This window comes from Paramisgurnus dabryanus, chromosome 18 (genome assembly GCF_030506205.2).
Source record: "Paramisgurnus dabryanus chromosome 18, PD_genome_1.1, whole genome shotgun sequence".
In the NCBI taxonomy this organism is placed as follows: Eukaryota; Metazoa; Chordata; class Actinopteri; order Cypriniformes; family Cobitidae; genus Paramisgurnus; species Paramisgurnus dabryanus.
In genome coordinates, this window is record NC_133354.1 from 23614656 (window position 1) to 23640355 (window position 25700).

Below are 25700 nucleotides of genomic sequence, written 5' to 3' on the forward strand. Positions count from 1 at the left end.
TGAGAGTGTGGATATCCTATGCATTTATGCATATTGTATTATAAATAAAGGGAGGGGAATTGCTTTTTTAAAAAGCAGCATCATTGGTTCATACAATTGTTGTTAGTGTATTAGTTTTTAAGCGGCCAATGGCAATACTTTTATTTTTACAGAGGGCAAAGTGGTCAAGTTAGCTGCATAGGGGGACTTGTATTACCCTTAAGGGGTTTATTTTGTTAAAAACGCTAACTGTACATACCTCTACTTATGACATGGCTATATCCCGTAGGTAAATGGGCATGAAATTGCAGGATGCAATTGCAGTAGACCGGATGAACTGATATAATTTAATACGTGGATGTGTAGTGGTCATATTAAGAGCATTAGATGCTTTGGATGACCAATCAGTATCAAGCATATAGCCAATATTAATCTTAAGCATACGCATTACGCACTATATTTGTTATATTTTTATATTATTGTACACCGATCATTCAGTACCAAATTTTCTGAAAATGATTATCCCAAAACAACATGATCTTAACACCAGTCCTGCAGGGGTGCTCAACCCACAGCGCCTTACTGTCCACGTGCTTTCCTTGAATCAAAGATCTACAAACCAGTTTCATTTCAACACAAAGAGAAAAGATACCCGGACTGTGTAGGGGCCGTGGGGACCTAAATCAAACACTCAATTATAATTTGGTACAGCTATAAGAGAGGTACCATTCCAGTAAGGTACAAAGAGGCACTGCTCACACAATAAAAGAATAGATTGACTGACACCTCTTGCCTCGCCCATCTCTGGCTGTGAAGCAAATGGAGAGGAGGTGCACGGACAATTATAAACATATACAAACAGGATGGGTGAATAACCGGGGCTGTAAATATTTGGGTTTTCAGGATCATCTGATCATGCTTTCTGTACTGACGAATCACGAGAGATGTAGTAAAGACTCCCTTGAACTGAGCAAATAGTGAAGAATCCCTTGCACAACTCTCTGGAGGTCACAGCATGCGATGCAATCGACTGTAAGCGCTGGTGTACAGCAAATAAACACGAAATTCGTCCGAAAATTAATCCGTGTGCATTTTTTGAAGAAAATAATCTTTTAAGCATTTTAAAAAGCCGAAAACGTTTCATTTATTAAACAAAATACAAATACTGTGTACCGAGACCATAAAAATGAAGATTCAGCATCCATCCCGTTCTAGCCCAAGCATCCGCATAGAGTTACGATTGAAGTTCAATTCTTTTTGGGGTAATGCAGTCAAATCCTACTTAAACGAATCATTCGGGTGTGATTTATCTTACCAGTCGGTTGCTGTAGCTTCGTCGATCACGTCCTGATACGCTGTTAAGAGGGCCAGTCTGTTCTTACTGAGATTCACAGCCATGTTGCGCTCATCCACACCAGTGTAGCGGTGATGATGGGAGCGCGCGTGATAGTCACTGCGGAGCGCGAGGACGAGAGAAGAGATGATGCGCGCTGAACAAAGACACGAGGCTGCCGTTCTGCGCAGAGCTGCGCGGTCCTAGTGCCGAGTGGGTACGGGGTGTTTTGCTTTTAGACATCCAAACACCTTCTTTTATTATATTTTATTATAAACATATTCTGTTCTAAAAGTTTGTATAATATAAATATTACACGTCCCTATTTAAATAAAATAATAATAAACTGCTACAATTAATAAATTAAGGTTTCAGCAGTAACAACCATAGCCTGTAAAAAAGATGGACGACGCGACGTCGCCTCCCTCCATTGTAATGAATTGAAGCCAAAAATGTCCGACAATGGTCGCCGCCATGTTACGTAAAACGTCAGTTTTGAGCCAAGGCATGCGCAGAAGGAATGGTCCGTGGAGCCAGAGGCGGAGCCGCTGTAACAAATAGGGCTGTGACGACTAATCGTGCAAATGGGCGTATTCTCAATGAATGAATTTGAATGAATTACAGTGAAATGCGCCACATCCAAAAGCCAGAGGGCGCTCTCATGCAGAAGCGCCATTTGTGCCACAGAAGAAGTAGCATTACAAACGCTATTCCAGGAAATGTCTAAAGGAATATTTATAACGCGGTTCTTCAGATTGTTTCAGGTATTTTCATGATAATACAAATATTTTGAATGATTGTGTTTGACGAGTGTTGCTTTTTTAAATTCACATTATAAACGACTCAAACTCATAGTGATTTTAGATTGATAAGGACTTCCTACTGATCACAGAGCCGTAGTACACGCACAAGAGCTGCGTCCGAAACCGCTCCCTCGTTCACTCATTCACTATTCCCTATATAACAAATGACAGTTGAGTCCACTAGATGGGGAAGAAAGGAACAAAAATGAGTTAGCGATTTCGGACCCTGACGTAAATACCATGCGTCAGAGAGCTGTCGCGGAGATTCGTCATAAACCCTTACACCTGTGTGGCTTAATTGATTGTACTGTGAAAGGGTAAAGTTTACTTTCTTACTGTTTGTAACATTTGTCATGTTTATTGTATTAGTTAATAATAAAGAGACCAAAACAACTGCTTGTCATATTTATTTACTGTTGTTTATTTATTGTTTAATAAAAATGTGTATTTAATTTTTAATAAAAGAAACAAATTAAACATAATTGCGATATATTTTATAAAAGTAGAAAATAACTGACAACAAGAACTAAATGAAATTGCATATAAATGTAAATTTGTGGTGTTTACTGTCAGTATCCTTTAGCTTAGTGTTTCTCAATCCTGGTCCTCAAGGACCCCCTTCCAGAATGTTTTAGATGTCTCCTTAATTAACACCTGATTTAAATTATTAGCTTGTTAGGGAGACATTCTGGAAGGAGGCTGATGAGTTAGTTCAGGTGTTTTAAATTGGGAGACATCTAAAACTTTCTGGAACGAATGAAGGGAATGGAGTTGTTCACTCAAGTTTCGGACACCACTACATTTAATGAATTTGAACTATAAAAATAACTATTAAATGTAAAATTTAGATATTGTAATATATTTCTCATATTTTAAATATAAAAAATGCCTGTTCTAAACATAATAACAGATTTTTATTATTAATAATAATTTATAATCCAACTATAGAAATAACAGAGAAATTGATTCAAAATGTTATGTCTTAATATAGATTTAAAGAAATAGTTTGCCCAAAAAGAAAAATTCTGTTATTGTTTTTGAGCACTGTTGACATCCATAGTATTTCCTTTCCTACTATGGAAGTCAATGATGCTCCTGTTTGATGACAAATATCTTTCTCTGTGTTTAGCAGAGCGAAGAAATGTATGTATACTTTATGTTATGGTAAGTAAATGATGAAAGAACTTTTCGGGTGAACTATCCCTTTTAAAGGGACACTTCACCCATTTGCATAAAGCTTTGTATAGTTAGAACCCCAGTCATGTTTTTGAATGGTCATGCATAATTTTCTCAGTTGCTGCTGAGAGAGGAGAAATACAGATTTCAGTGTTGCACTTCCTTCTTTCAATGATGTAAAAATCATCATTTTGCATCATTGAAAGAATGAAGTCCAATATCTTTGTTGAGGGAGTGAGACTACAAACACCCCTTTTCTCTGTCAAATAGGCACCAAATTCTAAATGTATGTTACATTTTGACTACAAATATGACACATTTTCAATAAAGATTAATGTTTCTACGGGTTAAATGCTCCTTTAAATCAAGTCGAAATGTAAAACATTCAATCTTAAGCCGAAATAATAGTGACAAACAGCTTTAGACCAAAGTGCATGAATCAATCATACATTCAAAATCATTCCGAGATAAGACGCTTAGAAGCTTTTGGGATTAATATTTCCTGTATGATTTGTGGCTTTGATGGAAGGGGCTGTTCATCTACCTATAAGAAGGAGGCTAGCCACATAGCTGTCCTAAAACACATTGCTTGGATTTTATCTTTCAAGGTAAACATGAACTTTTCCTCTCCACCATCTGAGATATTGACAGCTGATTTAGATATTTTTGCTGGGAAGCCATTTCATGGTTTTTGGCTCTCTGTTTGAGTGTAATGTAAAGTAGATAGACTCATCTAAGGCCTGCAGGCTCTGTAGCTTTAGGCTTCTTTCAAATAGCTGGCAGACGTTGTCAAGTCTGATGCAGTGTTAATGACACAGTGCATTAAAGCTGAAGCCACCAGAAGTTATCTAGGTCATGCAGAATGACTGAAAAGAGAACATCAGATCTATATAATAAGACTATCAGATGTATATATACACATTTAAAAGACCACACACTTTCTGGTGTTTCTTTTATGTTAAATATCCATGAAAGTTTGGCACGGTCATTTATATCTGATAAGTTATTTGCAGGACAAAGTCATTTTTAAGAGATCCTGTGCTGCAAACATCTCCTCCCTTAAGCTGTAAACAAAAGGTGCACAACTTATCCTATAGCATCCTGTACTTAACAACAGGATCCTCTCCAATATCATATGGCACAAGGTCAAGATCTGCTGGTCACAGCATGGGTCAGTGTGTATTAGTTATTAGTTATGTATTCGACTAGAGCACAGATTTTACCATATACACACCTCAAGTTGAAAACTTAATTTTAGTGAAACTACAGCAAAAGTTCCTTTGCCTCACACACACACACACACACACACACACACACACACACACACACACACACACACACACAGAAATAAGCCAAAGTGTTTAGCCCTTCACCCTCCTGACAGCCCAGCCTCCACATTAACGGGCCACACACAAACATACGCACACACATTCAACTTCAACGGCAGTCTCGTCCAATCAGGATCTCCGTTCGCCTCGGAGCTTCCCCTCCCCCTGGTTACCCACTAAATGGGTTACCATTAATTAATTCTTCTCACTCATCTGCTCCTTGGCGTCTCCTACTGCTTACAAAGGTAGCAATTATATTCGGTGGTGACGAGAAGGGAAGACATCTGTCCGGCAGAGACTCCGCAGACATCCAAAGCTGGCACGTGACTAGAGGTCAGCCATGTAACGTTAGCGAAACAACTTAGCACAATACAAGTGTCCAACTTAACTGCTGAATTGAGTTTAAGAAAATCAGTGAAGTTAACACCAAATCACAAATTCGGGTTTTCACTAAATATGTTGGCTAGTGATTACTGTATATGTATTTATTACATTGCACTCCGGAATGATTGATTTTGATTGGTCAGTGGCGACATTCCGAGGTTTGTTAAACAGCTCGCTGAAGCTGATAACACAGCGCTCATTCAGGTCATCTTGACGGGTTCAGTTTAATGTTTTCAAACAATTCGTATATTTAAATAACATGAGGTTATGAATTGCTTGCACATCCTGTTTGAACTTTGAATCTTAGCTTCGCTAGTTTTCATCGCAAATAAATCTATTCAGGGTGATAAAAGTCCTGATCAACCTTTCATGGTTAATGTTGCGATAACAGCCACTGGCTGTATGCCATCATTTACTCACTCCCATGTTGTTATAAACCTGTATAAATGTCTTTGTTCTAATTAACACAGAGGAAGATATTTTGAGGAATGTTTTTAATAATAAACTATCAGACCCCCGATGACTTCCATAGTATTCTTTTATTCTACTATGAAAGTCAATGGGGCCTCTGATTGATTTAGTTACATGATTGAAATAAAGACCTCCGAGAGGTAAGAAGGTGGGAGTGGGGAGTAAAACATTCTCACATGAAAAACTATAGTAGATACTTTAGTATTTAGTCAACTGCAAACTGCAGTCATATTTAAATGAAAATATTTAAAGGGACAGTCCACTTTTTTGAAATTATGTTAATTTCTAGCTCCCCTAGAGATAAAAAATAGATTTTTACCATTTTGGAATCCATTCAGCTGATCTCCGGGTTTGGCGGTACCACTTTTGGCATAGCTTAGCACAATCCATTGAATCTGATTAGACCATTAGCATTGCGCTCATAAATAAAGAGTTTTGATATTTCTCCTATTTAAAACTTGACTTTTCTGTAGTTAAATCGTGTAGTATGACCGATAGAAAATAAAAAGTTGCGATTTTCTAGACCGATATGACTAGGAACTATACTCTCATGTGGGCGTAATAATCAAGGACTTTGCTTCCGTAACATGGCTACAGGAGGCGCATTGATATTACGCAGTGCGCGAAAATAGTCCTCTGCTATTGAAAGGTACCATGTTACAGCAGCAAAGTCCTTAAAGGGACATTACCCTTTTTTTGAAAAATACTCATTTTCCAGCTCCCCTAGAGTTAAACATTTGATTCTAACCGTTCTGAAATCCATTCAGCTGATCTCTGGGTCTGGCGTTAGCACTTTTAGCATAGCTTAGCATAATACATTGAATCTGATTATACCATTAGCATCGCGCTCAAAAATAATCAAAGTGTTTCGATATTTTTCCTGTTTAAAACTTGACTCTTCTGTAGTTACATCGTGTACTAACATCAACAGAAAATTAAAAGCTGCAATTTTCTAGGCAGATATGTCTAGGAACTATACTCTCAAACTGGCGTAATAATCAGTGACTTTGCTGAAAGATGGTTTCAGTCCTTTAAGGTAGTTATTATCACACTAATATATGTTTAATTGTTCATTTTTGTGACAAGTTTCACTTTTGCTAGTAATTTGATGCTATAGAAACGGGTGTGTCGTTATGATAACTATACATTTTCAATTTCTGTGTTTTTTCACACAAATGAGACGTTCAAGGGGCGTGGTTGAATTGGGTCGCGAGAGTTTGGGGGGGAATTTGATACCGTGGCTCGGCCTCCGGCTCCACGGACGATTCCTTCTGCGCATGCCTTTGCTCCAAACTGACATTTTTGCGTAACATAACAGCACCCATGGTCGTACATTTTCCCTTAAATTCATTACAATGGAATATTTTTTTACAGTCTATGGCTTAATTATTTGTAAATATAATGTCATATATAATATTAAAATACTTATTTATATTTTATTTTTTAATATGAAATTGTACCTGTCAAAATGAATTGGGTTACCATGTGTTATAAGTTCTAGTTGGTTCTTATCTCCAAATAACATACATTGAAATGTTGTGACTGGCCAATAGGAATCAAGCATTTCTGTGAAATAAGATGCTTAAAGCATACAAGTCTTCACAGAAGGTGACCCTTTACCATTACTGATAAATTAATGGCAATATCTGTGGACTTTTAACCTAACTAGTTGTTTGTCTTTGTGGCATTTTACTATCTTTTAGTGTTGAAATGTCAGTGAGAAGAAAAAAAATATCAATCTGTATATGTGATGAACATCGGTTATGGTTATCTTTGGTTGCTTTTTTGAAGGCATCTTAAGTAAAAAAATCTTCATTTTATAAAGCACATGCAAAAGACATGAATCAGAAGGATGTGACCTGTTTCACAAAATTTGAAAGTTTGTTGCACAAAAAAAAAACCCATTAACATTAATCATGGCCCCTTCAAGAAGCTCTGCTTCCTGTTCTCGTCCCTTTCTGTATCCACAGGTTAAGCTACTGACAACTAGTGGTTGGAATATAGTATTACAACAAACCTAAATATTTTTTTCTTTTAAAGCAACACCAAAGAGTTTTGTTTACCTTAAACTAACATTTCCAAAAAAGTTTCAGTCGTTCATCCACTCGAAACAGGGTGAACGGCACTTTCACATTCGCTTTGCAGCCCTCTATCGGCCAAAACCGCACTACAGAAGTTTCCAACCGTTGGGTTTCAGTCCTGTAGTTCGAGTGAAAACTACAAAAACTTGCTTTACGGCAGACCTACAATCCAATCAGAGCCAGCTTTGCTGCAGTAGGCTAAATTTTTATGACAGTGGTAATGGACAATTCCGCTTTTAACCTGTAGGGGGAGCAAAGAGCAAAAACTATTTAGTGTTGCTTTAAGTGACATCATTCTGCACTCTTCTTTAACCCATCTCTTGTCTTTTCAATAAAATAAAACAGGCATTGGATGCTTTTTAATTTTGAATATATAAAGCAATTGTAATCTGATTTTACCTTTTATTTATATATCTAAAATATCTACTGCATGTGTGAGCTGATGTATGACTGTGAAGTAAAATGGCACGGTGAACAATAAAAGAGCAGTTATGGTTCCACGAAATCGGATCCGTTAAAATGACATTAATCCCTTCAGTCACAACTACAACACTTCACTCATTCATATTCTGTAAGTAAGCACACAACCCTTGTCTTCTACCATGAGGGAAAACTGATGGCTCATGTACTAGAATATAGTCACAAAAAATGAATATATTGTAAATGACACTGTAGTTAATATGAATAGTTGGCTGGGGGTATGAATTTATGTGCATGTTGTTATTTTTTATATACAAATTTAAGATATTTAAAAATAGTAAGACATTAGAGGGTTAAAGAAGCACTGCGGCTTTGTGAAAATACGATCCACATACCAGACATATGAAAGCAAGACCCATGGAGAGCCTTTTAAGTTAAAACAAAGAGCCTGACCAACGGAAAGACCTGAGAGTCATTTCCAAAAAAAAGAAAAAAAAAGGAGGGGGTGGAAGAATATCAACTACCCGATTTACTCGGTCCAATAACAAAAATCTTTTCCTTAAAAGTAAGTCCAGTTATTTGTCTTGTCTTAAGCAATTTATGGAAAACTAACCTAACTTGTTCATGTTTAAACAATGTTATTGCAGGAATGCCTTTTTGTTTCTCCCATGTGTTTCACTTTTGTAGGTTTGATAGTCAGTGTTAAGTCCAGAGACTGGTCTGAATAAAGATTTCAAGTAAATTGCGATTATAACTTAGTAGTGTTGATCAAGGCAAAGGTAGTTTACTAGTTGAACTTGTATGTGTTTTCCAAAATAAGATGATGCTGCCATCTGCTGGTCACTGCACTAAACATTACAACATGGTAATGAGCTCAGAGGCAATAAACAAATAAAAGCTTCTGTAGTTGAGAACACAGGTGCCATCTTAAAAATGTAAACCTTTGCGAATTTCAGAAAAAACATCTGTATACCATTTTTATTATAAATATTCAGTGTTCAAACACGAGTCTGCAATAAAAAAAATCAATCACAGAGTCCATGTTTCATTAACAAAAGCATGCACAATAATAGCAAAAAAACACTTTCTGTAACCTGGTGGTACTAAATAGAGCATTAAATAAAGATTAGCGTTCTGTTTGGCATACATTCAAGTACACAATTAAAATTAAAGGGAAAGACAACCAGCAAATTAATAAAGAATGACCCAAAAATTACTTACAGTTAGCAAATCGATTGTATATTATTAAAAACGCGTCATCTGTAAACGTGTGAAATACATTGCAAATACGAGAGGTCAGTCTTCAAGGAGTGAAAGGCAATTTAAGTTATCCATATTATGAGCTTCTGTATCATTCTAAAAATATTATTTCTTGATTTATCAGAAACACAAAATGTAACTATAATATATATGTTAATAAAATACGCTTCAAAACGAGAAAAGAATAACACTTTACAATAAGATTGTATCGGTTAACATTAGTAAATGCATAAGCTGAAGTAATGATAAGCAATACTGTTTATTGCCATTTATTAATCTTTGTTATGCCAGTACAGTTAGTTCATGATGCATTAACTAATGTTTACAGATACAACTTTTGATTTTAAAAATCGATTAATAAATGTTAAAAATTAAAACTTAAAACTAAACTAAAACTAATTAAAACTAAAATAAAATAAATAAATGCTTTCTCTTTTAAATTGTCAGTTGAATTTACTAATGTTAACAAATACAACCTCACTGTAAAGTGTTACCGAAATAATTACTGTAAAAAAAAAGGAAATTCGCATTGGGACCCTAAATACGCATACAACTTACAAACAATACAGTACATTGTTTCAAAATAAAGGAAAATATGGTAGCATTCAGCACAGAGGTCATTTTGTGCTCTGGTCTTAAATAGTTCAAAGACAAACAGCTAAAGAAGAGTAAAGTAAAATTGAAAATAAATTTAAAGAATAAGCATATTAAGAAGTGACACTGATAAATAATAACCGCATGACCGACCGACCTACATCCACATATGACACTGCTTTCATTACAGACTTAAAAAACATTTATGCTAAGAAAAATACAGTAGCTTACCGGTTCAACAACATTAAGGCTGGAAAAATACATACTTGAAATTTTAGTATAATCTGGAAGCAGACTTAAATACCATGTTCATAAAATTGTTACTTAAATAACATCTCGCACCTCGGTTTCAAAGAAATCGAAAGATCTGTGATTCATATTAAATGTCTTTTTATTGGCCGGCCACTTGGTGATCCTCTAACTACAGCATAGGTTTCAATTTAAATGTACTAAAATAGACTCATTAAGGCACCTTATCTTTGGTTAAACCACGACCACCTGCATCAGTTCAAAGTAGTGTTTCAAAAACAGATGACGCATAGATCTGCACAATTGTCGCTTTGATCATACACAAACACGTGTGATCTAGAGTAAAAAGGAGTGACGTAAAAGTTTATGATGTGGGGTTTAGATGGAAACCCAATCCCTGCATGCTAACAACTTTGTGATGGTTTGGTGAGGAGTGAACTAGAAAGTATTTTAAGAGAGGAAACCGAATCCGAATCCACTTTGATATCATCAGTAGGTATACGTTGCAGGTAGAGGTCACCGTTGGGTTGAGGTTCAAGATCAGGATCTTTCTTAACTGTCACTGCAATTGCACCGCTTTGGTCGTCCTCTTGTTTCAGTTGATAAACACAATGTAGAGGATCTGAAGAAGCAATAATACTGGAGGGCTTTCCAGTAGGGACCTCTAGTTTGGGAATGACAGTGGCTTCAGAGTGAGCCAAACTTGTCCTATCAGGAAGTAAAGCTCTCGCTCTGCTGGGAGAACTGAGGTCAGCTGGCTCTTCTTGGGTCAACGGCTTCAAAATAGACATGCCGTTCCATTTCAAAGATAGACCGTGATCTTCCGTCTTCACTCTTTTGATTGTAGACTGGATGTCTTTGCTTGGCACTGAATCTGTGAGCTCCATATCTCCAGCGGACCTCTTGGTAATGGCTCTCTTGCTCAGGTTGAGCGGGAGCGATTGTCCCTGAGGGACACAGATGGAACTGCCGTTCTGTTGGGAAGTCTGACTAAGATCTTGAGCAAGAACCTCTGAAAGACGCTTGGTGAAGGTGTTCATGTGTGATGAATCAAGGCGGGTGCGCATCAGTTGACGTACCTGCAGGCTGCACCCGATATCAACGGGGAGGATCCTGAGAGAAGGCAAGGGAGCTTTGGTCATTGAGAGTCCTGCGTTTTGGGATGGGGTGTCTAGACTGCACCCCGAACACTGGTGTTGAAGACTTTCCAGAGTCTCGGGTGTACTGACTTTGGGTTGATGAATTATTATTGTCTGGTGGGGTGTAGAAGAATCTTGAGGAGTACCCTCAAGACCACTCAGTCCATTGAGGCCCAGACGGGCCCTGAAGAGGTCCAACGGACATATGCCTTTGGTGGGACTGAATCCCTCCAAGGATCCACCTGCCAGCAACTTGACAGGAGCTGACAGAAAAGAGGGAACATCAACAGTCTCCACAATCTTCACATCTCGTCCCAGTATGGCTTGGTGGGACACGGATGTAGAAGATACAAAGGACAGAGCTTGGGTGTGAGGATGGTTGGTAAGCCTCAGTTCTTGGAAAATAGGCTGTGGCTTGATCTCCTGATGGGGTCGTTCTGGTTTCTCAAGGGGAGGTGGTTTGGGATGCAAAGGTGGTCTTCCAACCCTTCCCTTAGTCAGAACCTTTGCATTTCGTTTGCCGGGTGGTCTTCCTCTTTTACGTACCACAACACCATCTGGAGAAGATATCTGAAGAGATAGTGGGGAAAGAAAGCTTTTTTAGTCATGTTGTCATTTGGCGAGAACTGTTGTCAAAGGTCAAATTTTAAGTCTCTTCATGAACAAGGCAATCCCAGATTCCACTGCAACCAGCTCAGTTAAAGGAATTAACTCATTTACTGCTGTTAGCATCCAGAGGTTTTGAAACAGATCTAACGTCAGCAATACCTTTGATATAAAAAATTAACCCTCACCTGGCCAGTAACTGCATTCTTCTGGCTGTTGGCCAATCCTTTACCCAGCCCAGTCTTTTTGATTGTGGTGGGTGACACGGATGTCGCTCTGGGCTTGCAAAATTCTGGATTTTCTCCCCTTATGTGGAGTTCATAAGGCAGCATAAGCCTGAATTTGATTGAAAGAAAAAAACAAGTCACAATTAGCTGAGCAATGGGAATGAATTGATGTGGTAATCTAAGCTTAATACTCGCCTTTCATAATGCCTTCTGGTGCAGGTGGCAGCGCTGGTACTTCCCGGGCTTCCACCCAGCTCATTGTACACAACCTTCCACAAACGCTGTGATGTTACCTGCAGGCCACAGGAAGGACAATGGGTTTTTACTCACTATACTGAGATCATCCCTATCACTTTCACGTCTCTATGATGGATGGCCAAGCAAAAAACAGTGCAGCAAACTTACCCTCTCGTAGCCACCAAGTTTCTTCACAACCGAATACATGAGGAAGAGGTCAACTGCAGATAAATAAGAAAGCAGGGTGTCAAGTTATTTTTTTTTAAGTTACATGGAACAAACAATATGCTTTAAGGCAGTGGTTCTCAACTCCAGTCGTTGTAGCGTTGTATTACAGATGCCAGGCCAGTAGTTGGCGATATGTCACACAGTGTCAGAATACATAAAAACTCACGTTATACACACAGTTGTCGTAAATTAATGGCTAAAAGCATTAAAAAAAAAGTTTAAGTAAGTGCGTTTACATGCCCAGTCACACTTGACTTGGAGCATGCAAATATTTTCAGATGTTGCTGCAAATATGGGCGGAGAGCACTTCTTCAATATAACTTCTTTAAGCTTCGTCCAAGGAACATGACAAATCATCAAATACCGCGTAATTGCAGTTTTCTAGCTAGCCGGTGAATTGATTTACATGCAAACGCATGAAACAAGGTTTTTGTAATACGCTTAGATATAAATAGTTATTACTGCTTATTTTTGAGCATGTAAATGCACTCAATGTTTAGTTGAAAACTGTGTCATGTAGCCAAACCCTGATTCAGGCAGACAAAGCGATTATATGAAGTGGCTGGTGCTCAGCTGGTGAACGATTCACAATGACATGCATGAAAGCAGTCTTGCATACATACTTTTTTTGAAACCCAGGTTGGGAACTTTGCTAATAGGGGAGCCCCTGCGTTCCATAAAAAGATACAGCTGATCCAGGAACAGCTGCTCTTCTGGGTGTGGGAGCCAATTTCCATCCCATTGCATCTCCACACTGCCCATCACATTCTCCTACAGAAATAAGTTACAGTGAGTCACATAGAGAGTAGCTAAAATGGGACAAATGCATTTATGTGATATCATAAATACGTTTTTTAGCATTTGAATTGTTAGAATGAAAATTAAAATCCACCCACACAAGGGATTTTGGTCTAACAAATGAAAATGACAAATTAAGAGTAAAATAGACACAAACTGTGAGAAAGGAAGTCAAGCGAGTAAAGTTAAAACAAAACAGGAAGCATAGCGGCATCACAGCATGTGTTTTATGTGATCTTAAACATCCTGTTGAATATATCAGCTTTGCATTTACAAACCTTCATTCTTTCCATCCATGACTCTGATAGTTGATTCTGGTTTTGTTGCTCTGATCCGTTGCCATCTCTGCCTCTTCTTTTACGAGGCCGCCCCTTCAGGCTGAGAGAGGAGCAACCTGGATTAGAAAACAAGAAACATTAGCCAATAATATAGGGCATATATTAGCTTTGGGCAATGTGTGTAAATCCATGTTGAGAAAGAAACTGAACATATAATCTGTATAATTTACGTTCTGTCAAGATTTCATGTATTTCACAGATACCAAGTTTGTTATAGTTGCTTTATTTAGGATCCATTTACACCGCAAAACCATCTGATATTTAAACACGTATCTGAAAACCTATTCACATTCATTTAAAGGAATACTCAACTTTCATAAAAAAAATCCCAATATTTACTCACCCCCATGGCATCCAAGAGGTTTATGTCTTTCTTTGTTCAGTCGAGAAGAAATTACGTTTTTTTTGTGGAAAACGTTCCAGGATTTTTCTTAATTTTATAGACTTTTTGGACCTCAATAGTTTACGGTTTCAACACAGTTTAAAATTGCAGTTTCAATGCAGCTTCAAAGTAGCCTGGCTAACACCAGACCAGTCGCATAGAGAATAAGATGTTGTCTGGGAACCATATGCTAATTTTCTCGTATTTGAGGCGTGGTTTACGAATGCCCAGAGCCGTTTATTGGGCGCTATGAATGTCTATTAAATGTACGTAGCATAAACAGCGCGCAAACGCTCCCTGCCCATAGAATATCATTCAAAAAAGGCGCCAGCAACTGCCATAAACGCTTTTGGTGTGATCAGCCCCTAAGGCTGCATTTAAAAGTAACTTCGCATCTGCTCCCGCTCTGGATAAACAAAACTGCTTCTGTGTGTCGCATTGACCTTGTCATCGTCTTACTACCCCCTTCCCGTTCTGTGATTGGTTCCCTATTTCAGGGGCAAAAAAGGTCCATAGTTTCCATGCAGCATGAATAAATTTGCGCGCAAGGCAGCATGGGGAAACCCAGGCTAGCTTCAAAGGGCTCTAAACGATCCTAAACAAGGAATATGGGTCTTATCTAGCGAAACGATTGCCTTTTCGGCAAGAAAAATAATAAAAAATATGTACTTCTCATCTTGCACTAGCCGTGTGATGCGACAGCGTGACCTTACTCATTACGTGATGCGAAACTACTGTTCCAGTGTTTACAAGTGTGGAGAAAGAGGACCATTCTGACATTTTTGTATGTGGAATGATACTAATTCATGTCTTTGTGTCAGTTTATTGTTTAAAATGGTCTGCAAGTGTGCATTTTTACATATGTAACGTGTGACCTTTCGTTGTGATTACGCAATACGTACGGTCGCACTGGCGCGTAACACAGCTAGTGGAAGATGGTGGGTTAAAATGGTCTTGTTTGGGATTGTTTAGAGCCCTTTGAAGCGGTGTTGAAAACAGCAATTTTAAACCGCACTGAAACTGTAAACTTTTGAGGTCCAATAAAGTTCACTATATGGAGAAAAATCTTGGAATGCTTTCCTCAAAAAACTTAATTTCTTTTCAACTGAACAAAGAATGACATAAAGGGGCGGTTTCCCGGACCAGGATTAGACTAGTCCTAGACTAAAATAAATGTAAGAGCGGTCGAAACTAAAAACAACTTCCACTGGCATATCTTAAAATACATCAGTGCCATTTGTTTTGTCTCTAAATGCACGCCAGTAATGTTTTTATTAAGGCATGTTTGTTCAAACTAGTTATATTTCCTATTAAACTAAGACCTAGTCATGGTTTAAGCTAATCCCTGTATGGGAAATCTTGGATGACATAGGGGTGAGTAAATTATCTGAAATTTTTTATAAAAGTACAGTATTCCTTAAATATGAAAACTTTATCTGTGAGTCTCACCCACATACACATAACAGTGTTAAAAAAGTCTGCAGAAAGACTAGTATTGTTACATTTTAGTATCAACTTACCAAAGTATTTAAACATGAATTACAGGAATGTTGATTTTGGAAAGAAAGCATATCCATTTCAATAACCAATAAAAAACATGTAAAACATATCATATTCATTTACACAAGGAAAAAAGACATCCCACATAACTGAAGTATTGCGAGAGCGTCTATATCAGACTACATGGATCATAAGAACAGAAATATCTCTCTTACACTTTTAAAGATATATTTTTGGTTCAGTGCTACCTAGGTATGTCATGTACTAAAAATAATTTCTCATACGTTAGTATGCCAAAACAAACTGAATAAATGTGGTTCAAGTTTGCCTTAGAGCGTCTACCGGTTGTCCCATAGTGGGTGCATTCCTGTAGGTATGTTGTATATACACCCTACGATTGAAAATTAACTCTTACACAGAGCCGAATGAAAGTAATACATTTCCTTTGCCGGAGGAAGTCACCATTTGGCCTGTAACTTTATTAGAAACGGCAACATACAATTGGAAGAACAAAAGCCGGACCCTTACTGATATAAGCGTCTACTAAAAAACACTTCCTATCAGATGTTTATCTAGAATACTAAAAGTTATTCTCCCGATTTCCACATTGCGACACATCTGTGGAAAATTCCTCACATTAAGCCATCAAACAATAATGGGAAGAAAAGAGATCATATGTCTTCATGTTTTTGCTAACTAGATATTTCTCAACGTTGGAAATATGTTTGTACATTTTGGAACCTGTATACAAGTAATTTGCATTTCTGTTATTTCAATTGTTTTTACTGTACTAAATTATGGGAACTAATTTGCATGTCAAAGTACATTTATGCACACTTTTATCCAAGGCAACTTAACTAACTAGGAATCAGTTAATGTGTTAACACTACAATCAAAAAACTCACCAAACTGTGTCATGAAGCTGGCACTGCTGTCTAGGGTAGGGTGGTGGAAAGTATCCCGACAGTACAGGACACGCGTGTTTTGAAGGGTCACCTTTATTCCCCCCAAAGCCAGTAGGTGAGGATCCTGCTGATCGGGGCAACTAGCTTGATCCGGGACTCGTCTCTGTAGAGAACGAAAGCGACAATACTGGGGATAGCTGAGAACTTTAACCTTCTGCTGTACATTCGTAGACTCATCTGCAACGTGACAAAAACACAAGCATGAATCTATGTGATGAGAAATAAACAAACTTGAACATCAACCAAAGTTGTGCTCAAATGCATAGACATAAAAAACAATAACTCACCGCTACTCTCTGTTTTGCCTTGTTGTGGAGACGTAGCTTCTTGCGACCAATCAGGCTTGTGAGATCCGTGAATGTTTTGACTGCCGCACTTCCAACGTGGCGGTTCCCGACAAGTCCACTTCACCAGATCCTCAACTCTCACTACAATTTTTTTCGACACGGCGAGGACTTCGTCCTGTGCACATAAATGTGAAAAAGCTGTGCATTAAATGTATTTACATAAAACTCACTCACACCCTGTAAGTTTAACACCTTTAGTGAAAGCCATTGAGAAGCCACTACCCTTTCATGCTTACCAACAGGACACCCATCACCTCAGGCAAAATAACCTCCAAACATGGCTTTATAAAAGAAAAAGGAGGTGAAAAGCCCAGGTTTAGATCTTTTTGACATTCTAAAATACAACTCGGATGACTCTAGGATAGGCATTTATTTAGTTACAAATAGGATTCTAGTACTAAACACATTAAGAAAAAGTAAACATCACAAGGGACATTGAGGTCTAGTTTAAATTCTTGATCTAGATTAGCCATGACTAATCATACTTATAGCGCTCTGTTACACAAACAGTGTTTTTCCAAGTAAGAAATAAAGGAAAACATTTGAAATAAAAGTAAGTGCCTTTCAAAGTTTAGATGGATTCTCACAAATGACCTAGAAAAACTAATTTAGCTAAATACACACAATGACTATTTCAGAAGATTTTGATGTAATACAAAGTACAGTACAGTAAGCTAAATCATGTTTGTATAGAAAAGAAAGATGAATAATATTTTCTCCTCTCTCACTGATATCTGTGTATTTATGATATTTAAATTCGACTCCCTATTTAAGTGAAAGTTTCCACAAAAAACAAAAACAAAAGCAGATCGAATGACGAATAACATTTCGTGCTTTGTTATTCAGATTGAAGTTACTCTTGGAAACCAGTTATTCCTCTCTGACACAAACAGATGTAAACCCTCTTATACTTTTACATTTTAAAATCAAAATGATATATTAAATTAATTACATACAAAAATCTACAAAAAAAGATTTGGAAATCTATATTGATATTTTCAACTGACATGCAAAAGCTAAATATAAAAACAACATCTTAAAGTGGATTTTCTTAAGATTTAAAATAATTTTTTTGGTGTCCCCAGAGTGCGTATGTGAAGTTTTAGCTTAAAATATCATATAGATCATTTATGATAGCATGTTAAAATTGTCACTTTGTAGGTGTGAGCAAAAATGTGTTTTGGGTGTATCCTTTAAAATGAAAATGAGTTGATCTCTGCACTAAATGGTAGTGCCGTGGTTGGATAGTGCAGATTAAGGGGCGTATTATGCCCTTCTGACATCATCAAAGGGAGCCAAATATCAATTACCTATTTTTATACATGCTTGCAGAGAATGGTTTACCAAAACTAAGTTACTGGGTTGACTTTTTCACATTTTCTAGGTTGATAGAAGCACTTAAACATGGAAAAAGTCAAATTTTCATAATATGTCCCCTTTAAACATTTTTGGTTAAACACCTGATGCGCCAAAGACGTATAAAAACTGTTGGTTCAACAATTAAGTTACCTAGTTGCCTTAATATTTTCAGTTAATTCAGCTTAAAAATATTAGTTCATACTACAATTTTTACACAGCCTTTTTCAGTTAAAGGCGGGGTGCACGATCTCTGCAAGCCAATGTTGACATTTGTTTAATGTCAGTTAGTAGACATGTCCCTTACTGCTGATTGGCTACAAGTGTGTTTTGGTACTCGGCCAACTCCCTTTCCAAAGCGTTTCTCAAAAAACGTGCACCCCGCCTTTACCTAATATGTTTAAATTGAAATAACTAAAAAATTTAAGGCAACCACGTAACTTGCTTTTTTAATTGGAACCAACAAATCTTTTTTTATAGTGTATACACTAGTTCAGTGGTTCCCAACGGGTCCAATATGCTTCATCAAATAAATTGCAATAAAGGTCAAATAAAGATGGATAAAATGTTCCACTAATAATTTTATATAAAAAAGTTTCAATTTAAAAAAAGTCATGCTCACAATCTCAAGTCAAAATAATTGATGGAAGTAGACAGTTGGGTAAATCAGATAGTTGTACATGTACGTCGGGAGTCACAATGGAAAAAGGTTCGGAATCACTGCAGTAGTTTGCAGTAGTTTGCAGTAGCAAAACATTTTTTTCTTTCTGTCTTTTCTTTTAAACCGCAATGCAAGCATGACAAGAATAAAGTCTAATTATATAAAGTAAGATGTTTAAAATTAATAAATAATAAATCGTAGAACTATGTTTGAATTAACTTGATTAAAAACTTAAATAAAAAAGGTTTATCAAACAATGTTTTAAGCCAATACCTTATGAATTTATAAAAATAAAAAACATACTCCATACTGGTTATTACTCAACAACAAACAACTGCAAAAATATTATAAACCACAAAATGCTGTGGCTATTCACACTCAGACTAAGCCATCAAAACGATATCAACTATAAAAGATAACACCTAGTGATCTTGAACCGATACACAGCTGTAGTCATTTCTCTACTATGCTCAAAGTTTGATAACATGGATTAAATAAGCAACAAGTGTTAATGTTCACACAATTGATTTATGATTGTGTCTGTTCTCATGCCGCACCTCTCCATGTTCCACTGCTCTGCCCTTCGGTGTGTCTTCAGGTAAGAAGTAAAGTCTCGAACTGGCCAGCAGGTGGCGCTGTGTCTGATCTTCCCACAGTAGTGTGACCTCTGCTATGCACACAGGCTCCTGAGGGCCACATCGTATAAAGTAAAACTCTCCAAGTTTCCAGACCTGAGGCGGAGCCCCGGACTCCTGCTTGCAAATCACTGACTTGTAAAAGGCAAAGGAGCCCCGAAGGCAGCTGGGGGAGCCTAACCACTGTTTAAAACAAAAGTGTACAAAAGTGTTTTTGTTAAAACATGAGAACATTTACTATACACAAAGCTTTTAGACAGAAACAAACTACACATTTGACTAGAAATAATGAATAAGAAAACATAAGTATAACTATTTAAATATTAAGAAGAATGGTTTGATGTATTGTATGTATGTGTTAATTGTTAAAAACAAAACTTGCCATTTCGTAAACTATATTTGAAATTTGTTCCTGTTCATATATGGTAGGCACATAAAATGGTTGTCTTACACAAACACTTTAGTACTGTCAGCTTTCACATGATTCAAATTATCTGTCTGAACAGTAAGCATTGCAGTCTACTTAAAGGGATAGTTCACCCAAAAATGAAAATTTATTATTTACTCATTCTCATCTAGTTACAAACCTGTATAAATGTCTTTGTTCTGATGAACAAGAAGGAAGTTATATAGAGGCAAAAAAATCCTACAGAAGTAAATGGGGCCTCTGATTGGTTTGGTTACATCATTACTCAAAATATCTTCTTTCGTGTTCATCAGAACAAAGACATTTATAAAGGTTTGTAACAACTTGAGGGTGAGCAAACGATGACAGAATTTAAATTTTTTGGGTGAACTATCCCTTTAAATCAGTTTTTCATTTCTTAAAGGGATAGTTCACCCAAAAACGAAAATTCATTATTTACTCTCATTATCATCTAGTTACAAACCTGTATAAATATCTTTGTTCTGATGAACAAGAAGGAAGATAGTTTGGGATATGTTTGTAACCAAACCGATCAGAGGTAAAAGAATCCTATGGTAGTCAATGGGGCCTCTGATTGGTTTAGATATAAACATTCCTCAAAATATCTTCCTTCGTGTTCATCAGAACAAAGACATTTATTAAAGTTTGTAACAACTTGAGGGTGAGCAAATGATGACAGAATTTTAATTTTTGGGTGAACTCTCTCTTTAAATCAGTTTTTCATTTCTTAAAGGGATAGTTCACCCAAAATAAAAAATTCATTATTTACTCTCATTATCATCTAGTTAAAAACCTGTATAAACATTTTTGTTCTGATGAACAAGAAGGAAGATAGTTTGGGGAATGTTTGTAACCAAACTGATCCGAGGTAAAAGAATCCTATGGAAGTCAATGGGGCCTCGGTTTAGTTTGGTTACAAACTCTCCTCAAAATATCTTCCTTTGTGTTCATCAGAACAAAGACATTTATAAAGGTTTGTAATAACTTAAGGGTGAGCAAATGATGACATATTTTTTTATTTTTGTGTGAACTATCCCTTTAAATAAGTTTTTCATTTCTTAAAGGGATAGTTACTCAAAAATGAAAATGCATTATTTACTCACTCTTCTAGTTACAAATCTGTATAAATCTCTTTGTCCTTTTAAACACAAAGGAAGATATTTTAAGCAATGTATGTAACCAAACAGTTCTGGAGCACCATTGACTTCTATATATTTTTTTAGACTATGAAAGTCAATGGTGCTTCTGCTTCCTGCTTGATTATAAATATATTCCTTTGTATTCAGCAGAACAATGAAATTTATAAAGGTTTGTAACAACTTGAGGGTAAGTAAATGATGACAAAAATGTTCATTTTGGGTGAACTATCCCTATAAGAAATAGACATCTCCATTCATCAATATTTTCCCTCAAATTTAAAAAACCAACTCAGAAAAAAACTATTTAATGAAATAAAAAAATGATCATTAACAAAACCAGCTGAACACTAGTCCTCACTGGTAGTGTTGCTTCGGTTAAAAACATTCCAGTGCTTTAATCTACTTAAGAATGGCCTGATAGCAATGGAAAAATGCATACAAAACCTTTGTGGTAGAATAAACAGGAAAATTCCACAGCGATGAAGCCAAAATGTGACTTGGACATATCAAATATAAATAAGTGTTTGTGGTACATTCTGTAAATAATAATGTACAACAATCTAAAGACTGATCCTAATATCAAATCAACAAATACATAAAATTAGACTAAACATGTTTATTTCAACTAACTAACATGCTGCATGCTTTTATTTTATTAGTTTATTATTTTACTATCTTAAAGTATAAATAATATTATCATTTCTACGCATCCTATTATAAACACAATAAGTAACTTGTTATTGTAAAATTATATATTCAGAGAAAGCAATGAGTATACGGAAAATCTTTCATTTCATGCATATTTTTGTAATCTGACAATCAACACATTGACAACATATGTTGCTATGGTAACTCTGCATTAGCTCGTGAGCCAGACATATCCGCATTTTACTTTAACTTAAAATGTCAATCACAGAGCGCGTTTATACATTCATGGGTCAGTCAAGTCACCCCGCCCCACCCCCACCGGTAGCCCACATATATCCACAAAAAAAAACAGCCAATCAGAAGCCACGACACTCGGCGTCCACATGTCGAGCGCCTACTGGTAAGAAAAGTCTTTACAGTCAAGCCACAATACACAATCGAGTCTGTGACTAAACTTTATTTTACTTCATGTACTTCAAGCACCAAACTGAGACTCGTCTGTTATGAGTAACTACTGACACACAAGGCTAGCTGGAGAAATATTTAGGAAGGCAAAAAATACTAAATGACCTTGGACCTTCTCAATGCTGTTTACAGTTATTACTATAATAAAAAAGGCGAAAATATGTTATTAAAGTTATTGAGGTTGAAAATAGTTTACTTTATATACACAACTTACTCGATAACAACGGCATAAAAACAACATCCTGAATCCGGGTGCTCCCTGAGTCTTAATAATATTACTATTCATTCAATATGTACAAGAGAAATCAAATATTTGAGGCAACTTCCTACTGCCACATACGTCTCATATATCATGACAAGAATGTATTGTTATAGCATAGCATTCCTAGCCTACACTTATGCCTAATAAACATGAATCCAGTGTTAAACAAAACGATATTACATAATTCTAGCCAAATGCTGCATTTTAAAATGAATATCACAGCCCATGTAGCAACAAAATAAATGTAGCAAGATGAAAAAAATCTATAGGCTGAAACAAAATCAACAGCACCACCAAGTTTACCTCTTCCTAGAAGTTTCAATACCACGTCATTTTAAAATCATGGTTAATATTTGTAATATTTCATCGACGTGTCTGGCTAAAGATAATGGCGTGAAAATAACACGACTAGCCCTTTAAAATCGCGTTATCTAAAATCGCATCGTTTTAATAGAAAATAAAACAAAATCTCTTAGGCAAATGTGAAAATGTGGGGGTGGGGGCAAGAGGGAGAATCTAGGTAGTCAACACGACACACAAAGAAATTAATCATTAACAAATAAATCGAAATATAATATAAACGCGTTTTGATACAGCGATGAATCCACATAAAACCGATTCGAAATCGAAAAAAATGAAATGCGTTTCAAAACGAATAAAAGTTTCTCGTTCAAATACGATTCAATATTTTCAAGGCTTCGTTGGTTTGATTGGTCAGGAATCAATTCGGCATTTTAGCTTCCAAATATTACGACGTGTCAGAAAAGCGTCGCTTTAGAAATTGCGCTTTTAATTTTTGAATTCACGCGACCAAATATCTCGCGCTCGCGACCGTCTCGAGACGCAACAAAAGTAGCAGTTAAAAGTTGTAATTCAGTTTACCTGTATCGTACTCTGCTCCATTGCAACTCAACATTCCCTTATCCCTCTCGATGCCCCCTATCAAGTTACACAGCCGGGTACTAACAGCACCGGCACACACATACACATACAGCTGAAGAAAAGCTTGGCTTTTTTGTGAAAATAGGGCAGGATCTAGGTGTGGCTTAACTCCATTTGCCAAAAGAACTTTCATATATTTTCTTCATTGTGCATACAGTTGCCTGTGGTAACACGTTTGCTGTTTAATATAACCCGCTGACTAACAGTGAAGATTAAATACATCGCAAATTCAATATGGAGACTCGAAATGAGCATTTCAAGACAAAAATCTATATGTACAGTACAGAGCATGCGTCAGAAGAACAAAGTGTTCTTCAATAAAACATTTGAATGATAAATTGATTATAGAAAAATTCATAAAGCTAGCAGTACTAGGAAAATTAAAAAATAATATTAATTAGATTTATAGTAAATAGAAAATCGTTGTTTATGCATTTTATATTATTTTCTTCATAAACTGTTTATAAAGTTTTTTTGTTCAGTAGTTTTTTTTTTTATAAAATTAGCTTTTTAATTTATTCATTAATAATTTTTATAATGCTTAATCTAAACTAGTTATTTAGTTTTATATGATTATGCTATCCAGCAGGGGGAGTTGGCACGTGACTATTTCCACGAGACAATGGCCGTGGTCCGTGACGTTTTAATTTTTCCCTTATGGAATGACATCAGAGCCATGAACCGTATTAAAACACGCTTCACTCAGTGATCAGCATTAGTTTTTAATACAAAATATATTTACATAATAACTGCACTGTCTTCATATATCGTATCGTCTGGTTATTTAACATTTTTGGATTTAATATAACACTGAGGGCGGAAACTTTTCCTTGCATTATTCATTGTATTGTAGGAGCCTAATATCGCTGACATTTTAAGTTTTAGCAATATGCCCTCCTTCTGTGACCTATATACTCACAAAAGTTGTCCACCAGACTTCTGGAAGGATGTGGCATATAAGGATTTTCCCTTGATTTTTATTCGTTCAGGTCATGTCGGATGCATTTCTGTTTGAAACAACAGGATATGGTTTTCTCATTTTGTACGGTTTCAAGAACCCACAATATAGCCAACATCATAGTTTTTTAAAATGACTTCCAAAAGTATTTTTAATGCAAAACTGCAAGTACTCTGAAATTTAAAAAGAACAAACTTGCATAAAGAAAATGCATCAAATATAAACTTTTTGTTAATAGAAAATAAATCACAATATCATTTTTAGAGCATTAATTGTATTACAAATATGATTTTTATTATTTACACATTGTGTAAATGTACATGAATTGCTGTATACTGGATTCAAATAATAGTTCATTTTTAAAGAATTATAGTTTTCAGCTTTGTTTTATTAGTCACATGTCATTTTCATACACTAGAAATTTTGTTTAAATTTTGAATAAATTATTTATTCACATCACCACCATTAGTAATTCACGATTTTAATCGAGGTTTGTAAATTTATTTTCAAATGATCTTTTAAAAAACATAAATATGCAGTAATTGGTGAGTGCAGTACATCGATAAGAAATGACCTCACGAGGGCGCTGTTGCATTTTAAGACGCTTTTATTTCACAATGGATCAGTCATCTCTCTTTCGCTCAGTATAGCACAAATGTCTATATTTGGTTGAAAGGCCTGTACTTCTTTCTATCTCATTTTTTACATACTGTGCATGTAGTATGATAAATGTCAGTAAACCCTGGATACGTTATGTTATATAAACACACATGCAATACGAAGAAAGATTATTATTATTGTTATGTTAAATATAGTAGTTTCTATACAGTCAGCAGCATGTAGGTTAAGCTGATTTCCTGTTTCCCTCTGCTGATAATAGTCTCTATCTCACTTTTAACCCTGCAGTCATAGCTAGTCATGGTGTCCTACTGAGTCATTCACACTATCTGCACTGCCATTAACAGCTACTTTATACAGTCAACAAATTTGATTAAAAAACATGTGAGGCTTATTCACATGCGCTAATCATTTCTACAAATAAAATCACAATAGTGGAAAAAAGTTATAGATGTTGCAACATTTTGGCTTATACTTAACATGGTGATGACATCTGTTTGCTAACATCTGAGCTCAAATTAAGATGTAAGTGTTTACATGGTATCAGTAAGATAACCTACATTTTGTGACTCATGTGGAAAATACAAATAAAAGTAAAATAATTTAAAATAAGTCAGCCTGCTACTTTTAAAGGGATCATATCATTAGATTTTTAAAAAAATGTAAAATAATTATTTGGTGTCCCCAGAGTGCATATGTGAAGTTTTAGTTCAAAATACCCCACAGATAATTTATAATAACATC

The 25700-nt window shown here is 36.1% G+C and overlaps 2 protein-coding genes across 7 annotated transcripts in view; both read right to left on the reverse strand.

Moving 5' to 3' along the window:
- Positions 1-1462, reverse strand: part of dbn1 (drebrin 1) — a 98069-nt gene extending 96607 nt beyond the window's left edge. For 2 of the 6 annotated variants that reach the window (XM_065287361.1, XM_065287359.1), the window contains exon 1: positions 1295-1459. In XM_065287361.1, coding sequence (XP_065143433.1) covers positions 1295-1377 — 83 coding nt within the window. In that variant the 5' untranslated portion in view covers positions 1378-1459. Of the gene's footprint in view, positions 1-1294 lie in introns of all 6 variants that reach the window. The other 4 variants (XM_065287360.2, XM_065287358.1, XM_065287363.1 and 1 more) reach the window with 4 other exon arrangements.
- Positions 1463-8773: 7311 nt separating this feature from the next.
- On the reverse strand, positions 8774-23477 carry LOC135776555 (uncharacterized). The gene is made up of 10 exons (XM_065287343.2): positions 23321-23477; positions 19420-19680; positions 16786-16960; positions 16439-16675; positions 13592-13707; positions 13139-13286; positions 12456-12508; positions 12246-12343; positions 12012-12159; positions 8774-11787 (listed from the first exon to the last, which is right to left on the reverse strand). Exons 1-10 carry the CDS (start codon positions 23339-23341, stop codon positions 10483-10485), a joined length of 2562 nt encoding a protein of 853 aa, XP_065143415.1. The 5' UTR covers positions 23342-23477; the 3' UTR covers positions 8774-10482.
- Positions 23478-25700: the final 2223 nt, after the last annotated feature.

Bases quoted from the DNA above. Each gene is read 5' to 3' on its own strand.
- LOC135776555 (XM_065287343.2), bottom strand. From the start codon at position 23,341: ATGGAGCAGAGTACGATACAG. The intron at 16,961-19,419 runs GTGCGGCATGAG...TTATGTGCACAG, and splicing joins GAGCAGTGGAACATGGAGAG to GACGAAGTCCTCGCCGTGTC. The intron at 13,287-13,591 runs GTTTGTAAATGC...TTATTTCTGTAG, and splicing joins CATGGATGGAAAGAATGAAG to GAGAATGTGATGGGCAGTGT.